At 42.8% G+C, this 18,053-nt stretch overlaps 1 protein-coding gene and 1 long non-coding RNA gene across 3 annotated transcripts; both read left to right on the forward strand.

Annotated features, from left to right (window-relative positions):
- Positions 1–302: 302 nt before the first annotated feature.
- LOC126728955 (uncharacterized) lies at positions 303–5,724 on the forward strand. 2 transcript variants are annotated; one of them, XR_007656434.1, is made up of 5 exons: positions 303–476; positions 1,236–1,413; positions 2,371–2,558; positions 5,221–5,382; positions 5,469–5,724. It is a non-coding gene; the product is annotated as an uncharacterized LOC126728955 (long non-coding RNA). The 2 variants fall into 2 exon arrangements; XR_007656433.1 differs by lacking the exon at positions 303–476 and adding an exon at positions 896–1,112.
- A 9,741-nt stretch (positions 5,725–15,465) lies between these two features.
- Positions 15,466–16,544, forward strand: LOC126728956 (uncharacterized). The gene is made up of 3 exons (XM_050434727.1): positions 15,466–15,509; positions 15,630–15,971; positions 16,086–16,544. Exons 2-3 carry the CDS (start codon positions 15,648–15,650, stop codon positions 16,365–16,367), a joined length of 606 nt encoding a protein of 201 aa, XP_050290684.1. The 5' UTR covers positions 15,466–15,509; positions 15,630–15,647; the 3' UTR covers positions 16,368–16,544.
- The last annotated feature ends 1,509 nt before the right edge of the window (positions 16,545–18,053 follow it).

Below are 18,053 nucleotides of genomic sequence, written 5' to 3' on the forward strand. Positions count from 1 at the left end.
ACTCTAACCAGGATCAGTTTTGCTGTGATTTCACAAATTGCTTTTGCAGTTAAAACTTGATTTCGTCATTGTATTCCTACAAGAAGATTACAAAAGCAAGCACATTGCGTGAAATATTTCCTCCTGGAAGCGTTTTTTGGTTTTTGGTTTATTTGTTTCTCAGAAGATGTTTATATTTATATCCACTCTTCACTGCCAAATTTTATACACTACGTGTAGTGCTTCCTTGTTCTGAGCTTTTCAGCTTTGTGCCTAAGTAACTGGATAGGATAAATCTGCATAAACTAATACTTCGCTTTGAAATCTGGTCCTTATTACATAGAGAATGGTCTTTCTCTTGAACAAACTGGTCCATTGATTTTCTGCTCTCTCTGGTATCTCTTGCAGATCGCGAAGTTGATGGGTGAAAGTGAAACTGCACAAGTATTGATCAAAAAACAAAAAGCTGAGAGCTGTGACACACAGCTACTTATCAGGTATGTTTCATTATTTTGCTTACTTGCCTATGGGAAATTTAGGTTTTTTTTAGTGGCATTTCCTACAAAGTAACTTCCCACTGTGTGATAGATTTTTCCTGGTTTCTTCACAGAATCACATTATTGGGCTACAATCTATGACAAATTACAAGTTTGGAGGTGCTTACACATTTGACTGTCGCACACACCCCCTTACTTTCATTGAGGAACTAAAGTCCACCTTAAATGTGATTATTGTGTTGGTACTTGCATAGAGTTGATATACCAATGTTCCCAGTGTAATTTCAACATACATTGTGGATGTTTATAGAAAGGAAAAATCTGGTTTTAGTTTTTATTATATATTTTTCTTTTGGGTTGAGCCTTAGTTATTTATTATCAAATTGAATGTTTTATTGTGACAATCCATTAGTGTAGATTACAGAGGACTTTTATTGAAGTGGATTACGTTCACTTATGACCTTTGTGCCAAAGAAGTCAAGGCTATACCTAATCATTGTGACCTATGTGTCGATTAGGTAGTGTATCCATTACTCATAAATAGAGACCATTAGCAATATTCAAAACCATGCTCAAAAGAGGACCTGTTACAGGATGAAAATGAAAATTTATTCTATAAATGAGCAAACAGATGAGGTATTCTCACCTCCAATGGAGGATTCATTTTAGAGATTTATTTGTCTCAAGATTACCTTGTTTAATATTATATTAAAGATGAAAACTATATGAAATGATGTATTGATATATTATTTATTGTAGTGGTTTTGAGAGGGGGTTTAAGGGTAAACCTTCACCTAGGCTTGTGAAGATGGACATGTTTGCAACACTGACCCGAGATCCAAGCAAGCTTGCTCAGCTCGATCTGCATCATCCTTTATTTTTGACAACTGGGTAAAGTCGTTATAAGCCTCCAGAACAATTAGAATCGTACAAATTGGTATGCCATTGTAACTGTATTGGCAATGTTTGATTTTTAAAGCACAATTCTTATTCTAATTCAATTTCTAAAAGCAAGCTCACTTATTGCATTTAAGACTACTTTTCAAGTTGAAAAAGTTATTCATCCTGTGCTAAAAACAAACATGACAATTATGTTTTTCACTTGTCTAAAAGTTCTTCATAATTAAAAGCTTACTTTCATGGTATTTTCCACTAAAGGCAAGTTTTAGCTTCAGTTTTGTTGCTGGCAATTTGTTCTATTTGAGAATTTTGAATAACTTTAAGGCACATAAACCTTAATTGGGCATTGTTTTTTAATCATCAAAGGTACTTTGACACTGGAAACAGTCAAATGATCAAATCTCAGTTTTGGTATTACTTTTCTGTCTTTTTTATCTTTGAAAGGAGGAATCTTGGATACTTTTTTTATTGTTTTTAAATTTGACTCAACAAAATCACTTGCCAGGATTCAATTTTTAACAATATAAATTCAAAAACCAAACATAAAGTGCCAAATTTAATACAACTTTGTATTGTGATCATAAAGTATCAAATGACACTTCCTCCCCTTGTAATCACAAGGAAAAGGGTGAGGTTGTGACTCATGGGTTCAAGAATCACCAGCTGTGTGTATAGACTGTATAGTTACCAATAAAAAAAAAAAAAAAAAAAAAAAATTTACTGAAGAAGCATCTGGTCAAATTTTAAAATTTTGGAAAGAACTTTGAAATTTTCTGTGTGTGTCAATTTTGGGCTGTGTTTTGAGCTGGTCACCATGATATCTTTTGGTGCTTATTAGAAAATTTTGATCAATACCACCCCTAAGACATGGTTACATTTATATGCTCTATATACTCAAAATCTAGGTATTAGGTTCTGATAACTGTCGTTAATTGATTTTTAATGGTAATCCCATTGCTCTCTGTAATTTCAAATTTCCATCTCTTGTTTACAGATTTGTGAATCAAAACTCAAACCATTGTATTTGGTTGCCCTTCTAAAAAATTTAGGAGGAGAGAAGTGCATTGTTTTTACATCTTCTATGGAATCAACTCATCATCTATGCACCTTACTAAATTTTTTTGGTGATCTACAAATCAAGATCAAGGAGTATTCAAGTCTTCAACATCAATCTGTAATAAGGTAATTTCTGGTTTAACTTGTTAATGGCATTCATGTTAAACTACTTGATTCTTCCCAGATTGGAGAGAGAAAAGGGGAAAAAAAAAAAACTTTAGCTGTATACTGACTGCTACTGATAAGCATAAAAACATGTGGCAAGAATGAATGAAGGGTGTCCAGATGATGGGAACTAAAAATCTCAATTTAATTTTCCCCGTTTTGTAATGAAATTTTCAGTTTCACTATTTTGGAAGTCGTGGGAAAATTTAAGAGGTCTGAGCTTTGAAAGTGCTTTGATTTATTAGAAATATTTTCACTGTCAGTTATGCCTATTTTGGTTTCCATGGCTAAGTGGCTTATAACTGAAGGATAATCCATTAGTTGAAAACATCCATTGACTTGTCATTTGAGCCTCTAATGGGATGGGAGCTCCACCAGGCTGACTGCCCATGCAGATTGATGTTTGCATCTTATCTATGGGTAATCCGTAATTGTGAGCTGAATGAGTGTTTGTGTACCATTTCTTTTTCGAAAAACACTGGTTATCTGTGTCTTTAGAACAAGTCCTACCTTTGGATTCTTGTTTCCTAGTTTTTTTTAACAATAATAATAACAACATAAAGATCACAGATACATTAGGGTCATAAGAACATTAGTATGGCACATTACAAAATTCTAGGTGTAGCCAGTTACAGTGGATAGGTATTTTTGGTAGCTAAAGAGGCCATATCATCAACATCAGACAAAATAACTCTAGGAACTAACGTTATGCTAAATTTCATCCCTTGCTGCTGCAAAGCTTTCAGGTCTGTAAGCATCATTAGATCCTGCCAAAAAGGTTTTCTTTTATTGTTGCAAACTTCCTTCACATATTTGCATCTTGTGAGCACTATGATATGATGAAAGCCCAGTTCTTTAGCTTTCAAAAGAGCTCCCACCGGTGCTTCCTTGGTTGCTGTTAGTCGGGTGTCAAAACCATTCCTATTGCATCCTCTAAAGATCTTTTCTTCCTTCCTTATTTAGTGTTTTAAAAGCATAACTGCTCCTTCTGGTCTATCGGTCCCTATGGCTTCCAATTTTGACAAGTAATTGCCAATTTTCTAGTATCCACAACAAAATCTTTGGGCTGCAAAGAAGATTTTGAGAGGTTAGTATTATCTCAATGGGATTAGGGCTTTTACCTTCATGTACGACCTGGTTTCTGTGATTGTAGATTGTCCATAAGGTGTAAATAGAGCTTGTGAGGTGTTCAAGTTCTCCTGATCCAACCTTTTGTTTTCCAAAATACATCTTGCAAACCATCGAATCACCAAGATTTGGTTGAGATTGGCAGTTTTAATGGAAATATACAATCATGGAGAAGTTTCCATATAAAAGTGAGGATTTTTAATGGTAGCTTCACTTTCCATAACACACTCAGAACACTGCTATGAATGTCTAGTTGTCTTGTACCTGTCGGATTATCAACCATAAAGTTCTTATGTGGCAACTCATAAGCTTTATTAACTGGGAATTCTGCAGAGATGGAGTGTTTCCACAAGACTTTGTCCCTTCCCCCTTCTGTGTTTGTTAGAGGAATGTGCAAAATTTGATTGCAAGTGGGTTGCTGGTATAGAGACCTGACAGTGTCAAACTTCCAACTATGGGATGAGCTATTAATCAGGTCAGCAACAACATGGATGTTTTGATTCCCTTTGTCAAGTTTTGAGAATAATTGAGTGACCAAGATGGGCAGTTCTATAACCATTGGGAAAGTATTTTCCTTTAAGAGCTTTGTCTAAAAGTGAATTGGGGTGTTGGATAATTCTCCAATATTGTTTAGCAAGCATTGCTTGGTTCAAGAAGCTAAAATTCTTTTAGTCAAGGCCTCCTTCCTTTTTGGGTTGACAAATTGTATCCTAATTAATAAGATGGAGTTTCTTTAGGTGGGGTTCATGACCCCACCAAAAAGCTCTAGTGAGGGAGTCTAACTTCTTACAAACAGTTTTAGGGACCCTAAAGCAGGAAAAGGTGTAAAGGGGCATGGATTGCAGTATAGAAGAAATAAGAGTAGTTCTGCCAGCTTGGGACAGAAGTTTGGTGTTCCAGCTTTGTAATTTAGACCTAATGACACAATATTTCTAGCAGATTCACCCTTTCCCAATATTTCTCGAAACCATCTGACCTAATGACAATATTTTTGTTAATGTAAGAGTGGCATTGGGTGTGTAAAGGTTTTTAGATTGTGAGTCTTGTTTATGATGTAATAGGATTTGGGAGAATTTTTGTTTCTGACATTTGTGTGTGATGCTTGTGAGAGTGTGCTAATTTGATTGAGGTTTTGTTGAACATGGTTGCAATCCATATTATTGATAGTAGATTTTGATTGGTGTTGTTGCTCATGGACTGCATGCAGTTGACTGAACCATGCTTAATATTGTTATCTTGTAATGATTTTTTTTTAAAAATTGTTCGTGTGAATGTGCTCTCACTAGCTCCAAATCAAAAGAAGTTTTACTGACACCTATTATATATCAAATGGCTTTGTAGGACAACCTCCTCTATGTCATTATTGTTAGTTTCAACATTTCTGATATATATTTACATTCTGTTATTTTCATCTTTGTGGTAATTCAATTTGTAGTATATATCAGGCAAGGATGATTTGTTCGTCCAATTCACTTGGATGCTTAACATTATGTAGAAGCCCTTTGTACTTTGTCGTTTACTCAATAATGAAGAAAAGAGTAACAAAGGTGGACCTGCAAAGTCTAAGCCAGCACTGTCTGATGTTACAGAACTTGTTCAGAGTAACAATGACAACGACTATGATAAAGCATATGTTGCAGAAAATCAAGCAGCAAAAGTGAGATAATTTTTTTTTTTTTTTTTTGGAATAGAGAAGTATAGTAAATTAAACAAGTACTTGTGCACTCATGTTTCTTTCGTCAGGTTGATTTAAGTGAGGACATAGAACTTCTCATGGGTGCGTTCTATGTCCCTCCAGAGGACTCTCCATCCAGTTTACCCCTCACCACTCCTGATGTTTCAGCTCCGATCACTGTCAAAACTTCTCATAAAGAAACCCAATCTGAACCAACATTGGCTCCAGCATCTCAAGAATTGCCGGAGCAACTGAATACCGTCCTATTAATTGCATAACAAGATTTGACAATGCAGCACCCCTTGCATGTAACGATGATTATTATTGATGACGTCGAAAATAGTCACCAATGGGTCACACCGTACTCGCGACTCGAATCGAACCTGCACGACAGAAGCAATCGAAAGAATCCTTCAGAGAGCACTGGTGTGGTGCCGGCCAAAGGCTCTCCGACGGTCAAGTTAGAATTCTTTTGTTCTACTTAGAGCGTTAGAGGGGGTCAATTAAAGGGTACCTCGATTTCTGAGGGTGGCAGGCCTTTTATAGTGGCAAAGGGTTGACTTTTCTTCTCGGTTTCCAAATCTTTTCCATGTGGGATTCTAATACAAATTCCTCTGAGCGTGGTGAGTAAGGATTTCCATTTTTGGCTCTTAAGGCTTTTCTAGGCGATATGGACCTCGGATCATGGGCCCTTACTACGTCTGTCAGCAATGGGCCTTCAGAGTCCAGGGGATCATCTTTATACGGGCCCACCAGTTCTGATCCGTCAGGCCCATTAAGGTAGGCCCATCAACTCTATGTTTTACCATCTTCAGTTGCCCCCTTCACCCCAATGGTCCGTCACCTTTCAGGTCAAAGGACCAATGGGGTGACGGTCCTTACGTATGGGTATGACGGTCATTCTTCATGACGGATTCATGCAAGATAGGACGACGGTTCCAGATGGATCAACCCGTCAGAGGAAGATTCATCAAGTTGATGGTTACATGACGGGTACAATTCTGTTGGTACGTACTGACAGGTTGTCAGCATTTATTAAGCATGCCACGTGTCACTCTCTGAATGGTCGTTGTATAGGATCGAAGCGTCGCTTCGTCTTCCGTGCACCTCCTATATATATAAGGCGCCTCACTCTCTCATTTTTCAATTTTCACTCAGAAATCATTTGTCAGAGCGAAGCCGTCAACCTTGTCAGAGTAATCCGTCGGGGACGAATATCTACTGATTACACCAACCGTCACCTCTCCTCTGCTAAGTTTGGTAAGTGTTTCTAATTTACTATAGTCAAGTTACATTTCCGTCCATGCATTGTTGTTAGGCTTTCCATACCCGTCAACACTTTCAAACCCGTCGGTCTTAGGTTTCATTGTCAATTGTAGGAAATGTCTAGTGCGTCAAGTAACTAGTCGGTGGTTCGTGATGGGACGGAATACGAGGATGTATACCCATCCGGTCATAAAGACCAAGAGAGCCTCGGCGAAGATAGGAGTCTGTCTGCCTCCTCTTCATCCTCAACAAATGAGGATGTGGAGATAGTTGAAATAGAGGGTTCTGATGACGACGGGGATCAAGCACTGGAGTCCGTTGTAGGTGTTGATGGACTAAGGCAGTTCATCATGTTGCCAGAGTGGACGGTGCATAGGTTTACATCCGTCATCAGGGAGAAACACTTCAGCACCTTCAGAACCAACTTCCAAATCCCTGACTATGTTTCCATCCGTCTACCATACGCATCGGAGAAGTGTTACTATGAAGGGGTAGACGGTGTCGGAGTGTACGAGCAGGCGTTGAAGGCTGGACTTCGATTCCCGCTTTCTACACTTCATAGGGAACTTTTACAGTATCTGGGGTTGTCCGTCACCCAGATATCCCCTAACGCCTGGAGGGTCTTCATAGCCATGGAGATTCTTTACGGTGCAATGTCAGGTGGGGAAAGGAAACTGACGGTCCGTGAATTTCTTCACTGTTACCGTCCAGACGAGATTTCTGGATCAAGGGGGATGTACAGTTTTGCTAGTCGGAGCCCCTTGTTGAAGGTGATCTTTGAGACCCCAGACTCAAATAGAGACTGGAAGAGTCGCTACTTCTTCCTGGAGGGTGACAGATGGATGAGCCATCCAGGGGAGACGGATTACATGCCCGTCGACACAACTTGGGCAGTGATAAATCAATCGTGTATGCATCCGTCTTAATTTTGTAAAGCTTTTCATATCCGTCCATTTTTATGTGTATATCTTGATCGTCTCTCTCTGCAGGTAGACGGTGCCCACAAGTCAGCCTTGAGGAGTTTAGTTTCCTTGAAAAGGTTTGCAGGAAAACTACGCCGGAGGAAAGGACTTGGGCTAAGTTGGTGAACCCGAGGACCATACATTGGTACTACGACGGTCCTAAGCCCACCCAAGAGGCAATTAGATACGACGAACGAGTTCATAGACGTAAGCCCGTCAACTTTACTTTGCTATTTAACTGACCTTACTTTGTTTTAATTTCATCCGTCATTATTTGCAGAGATGGAAGACGCAAAAAGGAGAGCTTTGATCAAATCCCAAGCCGTCAAGAAGAGGGAATCCGGCGAGGAGGTACCTAAGGTGTCGGCTTCAGCCCCTAAGAGGAAACTGACATCAAAATCTGACCGTCCATTTAAGCAACCAAAGGTCTCTCTTGAACCTGTGGTTGGTTTAATGGCTGAGGGTAACAAGACCGTCACCCCAGCTAAGCAGGGGACGGGTAAAGGATTGATGACGGCCCTAGAAGGTAAGCAAGAGAGACCTCCTTCCCTTCTTCGCGACGACTCCAAGTATGCATTGGAGAAGCTGTCTTCCATCATCACGGCGGAAGACTATGAAGATCTTGGAAACCATTCGACGGAGGCCATGGGGGAGACGGGCCTCTTTGCCGTCGCTCAGGTTGGTTATGTCCGTCAAATAAGTTCATTTTTCTTTTTCGTTGTTATTTACATTATGTGACGGTTTCTTTTCTATTCGCAGTCCTTGGTCATGATGAAGGGACTACTGGACCGGTGTCTCAACTGTGAGAATACCTTGGACCGGGTGCGCGCGAAGGCGGAGCAGACGGAGGAAGAGCTCGGACAACTCCATAAATGGAGATCCAAGATGGAGAAGAAGCTGGAGCTTTCTGAGAAGGCAAGGAAGGAGCTGGAGGAGAAGACGGCCTCTGCGCTGACGACCATAGAGAAAAAAGAGGCAGAGATCAAAGAACTCAAGGAAGAGATCCGTCATGTGAAAGAGGTAGCCGTCGAGGAGTACCGATGCTCAGAGTCCTGCCTGGGCGAGTTGTCAGATTCCTTCCTTCAAGGCTTCGATGATTCTCTCCGTCAAGTCAAGAAGGCCTACCTAGAGTTGGATTTGTCAATGGTCAAACTTGAGGACCAAGCCCAGACTTCTGCCCTCCCTGTCGCCTCCGAAAATACGGAGGACCTCTTTGGCGAAGGCGCTGCTCAAGGAGACGGAGAGTCCGTCCCGTCGAAGGATGTCCAAGTTGCTGAACAAAAGGAAGATTAATGTCTATGTAATTCATTTTGAGAACAATCCGTCCTTTCTCCCCTTTTTTTTATTATTATTTTTTATTCTCATTTCAGGACAATCCGTCCTTTTTAATTTGTATTAAACACTTGCCTTTGGGGCTTTTGGCTTAATGTTCATATATGCTTTTTATCATTGTTTGGTATTTTGTTTAAAGGTCCGTCCTCCTTCTTGAGGAAGGATTTTTGTGAGAATATATATCTGTGATACTCCGTCCATATTGCAGACTTGTTATCTTGTGTTGATTGGGCATTTACATCCGTGAGGATTTTCATTCTCCGTCTATTTTTAGAGGTTCATTATGAGGAACCGTCTACTTTGTGACGTTGTACATCACTTTTTAAATGTAATGCCTATTTAATGGACTTGTAAAAAATTTTAACGTAGTCAGTGGTCCGTCCACTTCGCTTGCATGTTCTTCAATTATTTCTGTCCACCTTGTGGACTTGAGTTATCGTACTTGTAGGATGTCATCATCCCTGTGGGATGGCCCATCGGCCTTGTGGACTTTATTTTATGTCCGTCCATTTAAGGACTCACAGTGATCGTCCTTGTAGGACGATCCGTCCGTCTAGTGGACTTTCGATTGTATCCGTCCACCTTGTGGACTTGAGTCATCATCCCTGTGGGATGGTCCGTCCATCTTGTGGACTTTGGCTACCATCTTTGTAGGGTAATCCGTCCATCTTGTGGACCTTATTTTGAGTCTGTCCATTTTATGGACTGACAGTGACCGTCCATGTGGGGTGATCCGTCCACCTTGTGGACATTTTCTGTCCGTCAATTTTGCGGATTGAGGGCGATCGTCCATGTAGGGCGATCTGTCCATCTTGTGGACAACATTTATATCCGTCCATCTTGTGGACTTGAATGATTATTCCTGTAGTATCTTATCATCCCCGTAGGATGATCCGTCCATCTTGTGGACATTTTGTGTCCGTCAATCTTGCGGATTGAGGGCGATCGCCTTGTAGGGCGATCCGTCCATCTTGTGGACCGTATTTATATCCGTCCATCTTGTGGACTGCATTTGTATCCGTCCATCTTGTGGACTTTATTTAGTTTCCGTTAGTTTTGTAGACAATTATAATGACATCCAAGTAGAAGATCAAAGTAATATCTGATTATAGAAATGCATAAAGGAAAAAGTGCCTACCCCCTTTGGGCTTAAAAAGGGCACAACAAAATTGTAGCAAAAAGACAGTTAAAAGAGAAACTTATAAAAAGCTCAAACAAAAACTGGTTGCCGTGTCACTACTACTGGTAGTATTTCCTCAAATGCTCGGCATTCCATGGATGTGGCAGCTTCTCTCCATCTGTTGTTTCCAGGTGGTACGTTTCTTTCCTTTTCCATGACGTAACTCTATAAGGTCCTTCCCAGTTGGGGCCGAGTTTTCCCTGTGCAGGGTCTTTAGTTGCACCCATGACCTTCCTGAGTACGAGGTCTCCAACTTGGAAGTTTCTATGTCGGACCCGTGTGTTGTAATGTCTGGACATGCGATCCTTGTACCTAGCGATCCTTTGCTCCGCCACCGACCTAACCTCATCTATCAGGTCCAGCTGTAGCCTCAGGGATTCGTCATTCCTGCATTCGTCATGGTTGTGAACCCTGTAGCTTGTGAGTCCAACTTCTGCTGGGATGACCGCCTCGCTCCCGTATGTCAGTCGAAATGGCGTCTCTCCTGTCGGAGTCCTCGCCGTTGTCCTGTATGCCCATAGTATGCTCGGCAATTCTTCGGGCCATATGCCCTTTGCCCCCTCGAGCCGAGTCTTGATAATCTTTAACAGGGATCGGTTCGTGACTTCAACCTGGCCATTAGCCTAAGGATGGGCGGGTGATGAGTAGTGGTTTTTTATTCCTAGCTGAGTGCAGAAATCCCTAAAGTGGCCGTTGTCAAACTGCCTCCCGTTATTTGAGACAAGAACTCTTGGAATACCGAACCTGCATACGATGCACCGCCAAACAAAACTTCTAATGTTTTTTTCTGTAATGGTGGCCAAGGCTTCCGCCTCTACCCATTTTGTGAAGTAGTCAATACCCACTACCAAGAACTTCAGCTGCCTTACCGCCGTTGGGAAAGGTCCCATGATATCTAGTCCCCACTGAGCGAACGGCCATAGAGCCGTTATAGGGGTTAGCTCCTCAGCTGGTTGTCCGATGAAATTGCTGAACCTTTGGCATTTGTCGCAGCTTTTAACGTAAGACTCGGCATCCTTCTGCATGGTTGGCCAGTAATACCCAACTCGTACCAGTTTGTGCACTAACGAGCGCGATCCGGAATGGTTCCCGCATATTCCTTCGTGTACTTCCCTCATCACGTAGTCTGCCTCTTCAACCCCGAGACATCTTAGGTAAGGACGGGAGAAACCTCTCTTGTAAAGAATGTCTTTTTATCAAGACGAACCTTGCCGCTCGGACTTTTAGCTTTCTCGCTGCCTCCTTCTCTTCTGGCAATATCCCGTCCTTTAAGTATGAAGTTATCTGCGTAGTCCAGTTTCTTTCGGAGCGTATTTCCTGCATGTTGTCGGGGTCTATTAGCGGAAAGATTTGAACAAAGGGAAGTACATTACCCGGTGTCATCATATGTTCTGCTGAAGCGGCTTTGGCTAGCCGATCGGCGAGCTTATTGTCTCCCCTGGGGATCTGGACGAACATTGCTTTTAGCCCGTCGACTTTCGCCCTTACTTGATCAAGATATCTCTTCAACCTTTCCCCTTTGCATTCATAATCTCCGTTTACTTGATTGGTCACGACTTGAGAGTCGCAATGCACGACCACACTTTCAGCTCCGGCGGCTTTGGCTAGGTCGAGTCCTGCTGCCACCGCTTCGTATTCTACTTCATTGTTGGTAATGGGGAAGTCGAGACGGACCATACATTCAATCTTGTCTCCTTCAGGTGACAGCAATACTATGTCGGCTCCTCCAACTCGCTTATTGGATGATCCGTCGGTGTAGATGTTCCACTGGGGGGGTTCTTCTGCCCCCTTGTCCGCGTCATGCGTAAACTCTGCTATGAAGTCGGCTACAGCTTGTCCTTTAATGGCCACACGTGGACGGTACTTGATGTCAAACTCACTCAATTCTATTGCCCACAGCGTCAGTCGACCCGCGGCTTCAGGATTACTCAGTGCCCTTCGCAAGGGCTTGTTGGTCATTACGTTCACGGTATGGGCTTGAAAGTAGGGCTTGAGCTTGCGAGCCGCCGTGACCAGCGCAAAAGCGAGTTTCTCTATAGGTTGGTATCTTTCCTCGGCACCGCGGAGCGCCCGGCTGGCGTAGTACACGGGCTTCTGTGCCCTGTCCTCCTCTCTGATTAAGGCCGCGCTGACGGCCACCGTGGAGACAGCCAAATAGAGGAAGAGTTCTTCACCTGGTTGCGAGGGGCTCAGTAGAGGTGGTGAAGATAGATAGGTTTTTAACTCCTCGAAGGCTCGCTGACACTCATCCGTCCACTCGAATGACTTTTTCAATGTTCGAAAGAAGGGCAAACACTTGTCCGTCGCTCTCGACACGAATCTATTCAATGCCGCTACCTTACCGTTAAGGCTCTGTACTTCCTTCACATTTCTCGGTGGGGCCATCTCCATTATGGCTCGGATTTTGTCCGGGTTAGCTTCAATCCCCCTTTGAGATACCATGAATCCTAGGAATTTGCCTGCCGTTACACCGAATGCGCACTTTCCCGGATTGAGTTTCATGTTGTAGGATCGAAGCGTGCCGAATGTTTCCTTGAGATCTTCCAAGTGGTCTTCCTCCTTTCGGCTTTTCACCAGCATGTCATCAACATAGACTTGGACATTCCTCCCGATTTGCTGTGCTAACATCTTGTTCATTAGTCTCTGGTATGTTGCCCCTGCATTCTTCAGGCCGAATGACATTACTTTGTAGCAGAAGAGTCCTTGACTGGTTACAAACGAAGTCTTCTCCTGATCATCCTCGTGCATGCGGATCTGGTTATAACCCGAGAAAGCATCCATGAAGCTTAGCAATTGGTGTTGAGCCGTCGAGTCTACTAGGATGTCGACCCTTGGAAGGGGATAGCTATCTTTGGGGCATGCTTTGTTAAGATCGGTGAAGTCCACGCACATCCGCCATTTGCCGCTCGTTTTCTTCACCATTACCACATTCGCCAGCCAATCGGGGTAGTAGACTTCCTTGATGAAGCTTGCCTCTTGGAGTTTGCAGACCTCTTCCGCTATTGCTTGGTCTCGTTCTGGGGCGAATACTCTCTTCTTTTGTCGGACGGGTGGAAACGAGGGCAACACATTCAACTTATGTACCATGACCGAGGGATCGATTCCTGGCATATCGTCATGGCTCCAGGCGAACACATCCTTATTGCTTCTTAAGAAAGCTACGAGCTCTTGACGGATTGCGGGTTTGGCAAGCGTTCCGATCTTGGTGGTTCGGTTTGGATTGGAACTGTTGAGAGTTATCTCTTCTAGCTTCTCTGTAGGTTCTGCCGTCGTTCGGTGTTCTTCTATGTTCATGGCCTGGATCTGGTCTTCCACCTCCATCATTGCTACGTAGCATTCTCGTGCGGCAATTTGACTTCCGCGTAGCTCTCCTACCCCATACTCCGTTGGGAACTTGATCATCAGGTGGTAAGTTGATGTTGCCGCCTTCCACGAGTTGAGCGTGGGTCGTCCAATAATAGCATTGTAGGCTGACGAGCAATCGACCACCAAGAATGTTACGTCCTTGGTGATTTGTTGGGGGTAATCTCCTACTGTCACCGATAACGTGACTACGCCCAAAGGGAATATCCTACTCCCTCCGAAACCAACGAGCGGGGCGTTTGTCGGTATTAGCTGCTCTCTGTCAATGCTCATTTGTTGGAACGCCGGATAATACAAGATGTCGACCGAACTACCATTGTCGACCAACACTCGGTGGATATTGTAGTCGCCTGCCCGTAAGGTGACGACGAGGGCATCGTCGTGTGGATGGTGTAGGCGTCTTGCATCCTCTTCCGAGAACCCGATAATGGGGCCTTCCCTTCTTGCCATCTTTGGCACTGTACCCGCTAACTGGACATTCTGTACCATCCGAAGGTATGTTTTGCGAGCCTTTTTCGACGATCCGACCGCGGCTGTTCCTCCAATTATCATCCTTATTTCCCCTAATGGGGGCCTTGGTCGCTCGTTTTCTCGACGGGGGTGTTGTTCTTGTGGGTGTTGCTCCGTTCTCTCCTTGCTGACGAACTTCTTCAGCTTCCCTTGTCGGATGAGGGCTTCGATTTGTTGCTTCAAGTCGTAGCAATCGGCCGTGTCGTGACCATGGTCACGATGGAAGCGGAAATACTTGTCTCTGGACCTTTTGTTGGGGTCACTCTTCAGCTTTCCCGGAAACGTCAGGGATCCTTCGTCCTTAATCTGCATTAGGACTTGGTCTATCGGAGCAGTCAACGGGGTGAAACTTGTGAACCTTGCGCCCATATGTTTTGGACGTCTCTCCTCCCTTCGGTCTCCCATCCTTCCTTTCTTCCGCCCCTGGTCCTGTCGGGGATCCTCTTGTCTGTCTCTTTTCTTAGGTCTATCTTCTCAGGCTAATAGTGCGTCTTCAGCGTTCATATACTTGGTGGCCCTGTAAAGTACCTCCGACATGGTCTTTGGGTCGTTTTTGTATAGGGAAAACAAAAACTTACCCCCCTTCAGCCCGTTCGTGAACGCTGCCACTAGTATCTTGTCATCGGCTTCGTCGATCGAGAGCGCTTCTTTATTGAAGCGTGATATGTAGGCCCGTAACGTCTCCTCCTCTCTCTGCTTGATGTTCATTAAACAAGCCGTGGATTTCTTATACCGATGTCCTCCGATGAAGTGCGTAGTGAATTGAGCGCTCAGCTCCTTGAAGGTGCCGATGGAGTTTGGTGTTAATCGGCTGAACCAAATCCTTGCTGTGCCCTTTAGGGTTGTAGGGAACGCCCTGCACATAATTGCGTCTGCCACTCCCTGAAGGTGCATCAGGGTCTTGAAGGTCTCTAGATGATTGAGAGGGTCCTTGATTCCGTCATAACTATCCATAACTGATGACGTCGAAAATAGTCACCAATGGGTCACACCGTACTCGCGACTCGAATCGAACCTGCACGACAGAAGCAATCGAAAGAATCCTTCAGAGAGCACCGGTGTGGTGCCGGCCAAAGGCTCTCCGACGGTCAAGTTAGAATTCTTTTGTTATACTTAGAGCGTTAGAGGGGGTTAATTAAAGCGTACCTCGATTTCTGAGGGTGGCAGGCCTTTTATAGTGGCAAAGGGTTGACTTTTCTTCTTGGTTTCCAAATCTTTTCCATGTGGGATTCTAATACAAATTCCTCTGAGCGTGGTGAGTAAGGATTTCCATTTTTGGCTCTTAAGGCTTTTCTAGGCGATATGGACCTCGGATCATGGGCCCTTACTACGTCTGTCAGCAATGGGCCTTCAAAGTCCAGGGGATCATCTTTATACGGGCCCACCAGTTCCGATCCGTCAGGCCCATTAAGGTAGGCCCATCAACTCTATGTTTTACCATCTTCAATTATGCATGTGCTTCGGAAAATCTAGTGGCAGAAGTAAATACTACAGAAGTGAGAATGAATTTTACTTTCGGCTTAAAACAGTTGTCAATATTATTATTTTGTGGGAATTGAAAGTGCAGATAACTAAAAATATATACTTTTCTCAGTTATTCATTTGTCTTCCATCAGGTTGACCTCGATCTGGATATGGACGAAGCCTTCGAAATGTTCTATATCCCTCCAACAGGGCCATTAGATTGCAACCTTTTCTCCCCATCAACTTTAACCCCCGTTACTGCTGTTTCATATCCTTCCACAGCTGAAGCTTCTCTTGAAGCACAGTCTATGCCAGCCCCAGCTTCAGTGTTTCCAGAATTAGGCAGTGAAGCTGACAATTATCGCACAAGTTTTCGATGTCTTCCTGAAGAAAAATATGATGGAATAACAACTAAGACTATAGTGCCCATTGAGTACAATGGTTATAACACTTCTGTTGCAAAAAAACAAGTGGCAGAAGTGACATCTGATGTGGTGAGGAAAGAATTAAATTCGAGCATAAAACAATAACATCTTTCTTCCAAGGGTAGTTAACTAGTTAAGTACCTAACTTATTAATTATGTTTCTAACATCAGGCTGATTTTCAGGTGGAGGCAGGCTCAAATATGTTCCCTGACACACCACAGCCACTAGGTTGCGACATGTTATCCCCATTACACTCGAATTTAATTCTTTCCTCACCACATCAGATGCCACTTCTGCCACTATTGGGTCAAACAAAACTCAAATGGAGTATGCCCAATAGTCGACTCGATTCAGTCTGTTTTCAAAGAGTTGTGTCCATTGCCAAACAGTTGCCATATCTTGAGTCCACACCCTTTGGTTGTCTATATAAAGGGGTCAAGAGCCCATTTGTGCATGTGACATAATTTTTCACTTACACGTGGTGTTGTAGAGAACAATACATAGAGAAATATCTCTTTATTTTGCTCATCAATTTCATCAAAGCATTTAGATTGTAAATGCTGTGTGTTTTGTTCTCATAAACAAACATCATTGTTGAGTCTCAATAATACAGATTATGAATATGGGAGACTTTGATTTTATTTATTTTTTTAACAATAGAAAAACCCTCTTTAATAGGATAGTGTGTGGATTGTGGAATGCAAACTGTAAGGTTGAATTTAATCAACCATCTTGTTGGTTTTATTCCGTGCCAAATTTACTTGTATTTCCGCATTTAGTAACCCTGTATTTAGGTGAGTTTTGTTGTAAGGGTAGTGAGTGAGATAGAGTGATTAAATGCTCAAGAGTGTGCAAGAAAACAGAGTCTTACGGCTTGATCTCACGGGTGACTCGCAGCTGCAAGCCACCAGAAGTAGCACATATGCCAAGCATGCCAGAAGTCGAAGCGTCATGCTAACTGGAGCACTACAGGACAAAATAGGACAACTGGCTATTTTGTTATCGCGTGGCTGGAACTCGTGACTCAGTCAAGCTGCGAGCCATCCCTGTTTTGAAAAACTTGACGTTTCACATTCTTTTCTCACCCTAATATAAATACCCCTTATACCCACAAATGAAAGAGAGCTTCCAGAGAGAATTTTGAGAGAGAAACCCTAGAGTAAAACAAGATTGATTCATCTACAATCTTTACATAAGAGTCTTTTCAAATTCCTCAACTCTCTTCCTCTCCATTGTCAAATCCTTGAGAGGCATTTTACTAAAACCTTTTTCTCACCATATCCATTACTGTAAGAGGGCTATTTGGTATTCTGGGAAGTAGTTAGGAAGGAACCAATTTACATTGGTTGATGCTATGGACAAGTAGCGGAATCTGGAAAGCTAGAAAAGAAATAGGTTCGGCGCAACCTCGTTGGAGCAAGAAGTTTGGAGGGCTTAGGTGTACTGGGTAGATTAGGCTTGGAGGTTCTATTGCTATCCATGTATCCCAACTACATTTTCTAGTGGATTGTTTACCGCTTGGAGGGTGGCGGAGAGGTTTTACGCCGAGGGCTTCGGTTTCCTCTTCGATAACATATCGCGTGTTGTCCTTGTGTTTGCATCTTCCTTTCCTTTTATCTTTGCCTTTTATTATCTGCTGTGGGTTGTGATTTTAATTTGGCTTAGATAGTTTTCCAATTCTGTTTTATAACTTTTGTTCATTTTCTGCACACTAGTTGTTTGACATAAAGTTTGAATTGGTTAATTTGTAAATTGGGGGTCTAAACGTTCAAGGGTGTTTTTACACTATTTGAACTTTCAATTGGTATCAGAGCGGGTACACTTCTAGTGGTTTCATTACCATAGTGTGATCCTTGACTCCCTTTTGAGATGGATCGATCTCAATCCCTAAATGCACCTCTATATTTTGATGGTAGTAATTATGCCTTTTGGAAGGTTCGCATGAGAGTATTTTTGTGTTCCATTGATGAATCTGTTTGGGATGCTGTTGAGATAGGTTGGACCAGACCTGAGGCAGCCAAATCCACATGGGATAAGGCAGCACTCGCCGCATCTAATGCTAACAGTAAAGCATTCAATGCTATTTTCTGTGGTGTGTCTCCAAATGAATTTCACAGGATCTCTCACATTACCGTTGCCAAAAAAGCGTG

Source organism: Quercus robur, chromosome 5 (genome assembly GCF_932294415.1).
Source record: "Quercus robur chromosome 5, dhQueRobu3.1, whole genome shotgun sequence".
In the NCBI taxonomy this organism is placed as follows: Eukaryota; Viridiplantae; Streptophyta; class Magnoliopsida; order Fagales; family Fagaceae; genus Quercus; species Quercus robur.

Bases quoted from the DNA above. Each gene is read 5' to 3' on its own strand.
- LOC126728956 (XM_050434727.1), top strand. From the start codon at position 15,648: ATGGACGAAGCCTTCGAAATGTTCTATATCCCTCCAACAGGGCCATTA. The intron at 15,972-16,085 runs GTGAGGAAAGAA...GCTGATTTTCAG, and splicing joins CAGAAGTGACATCTGATGTG to GTGGAGGCAGGCTCAAATAT.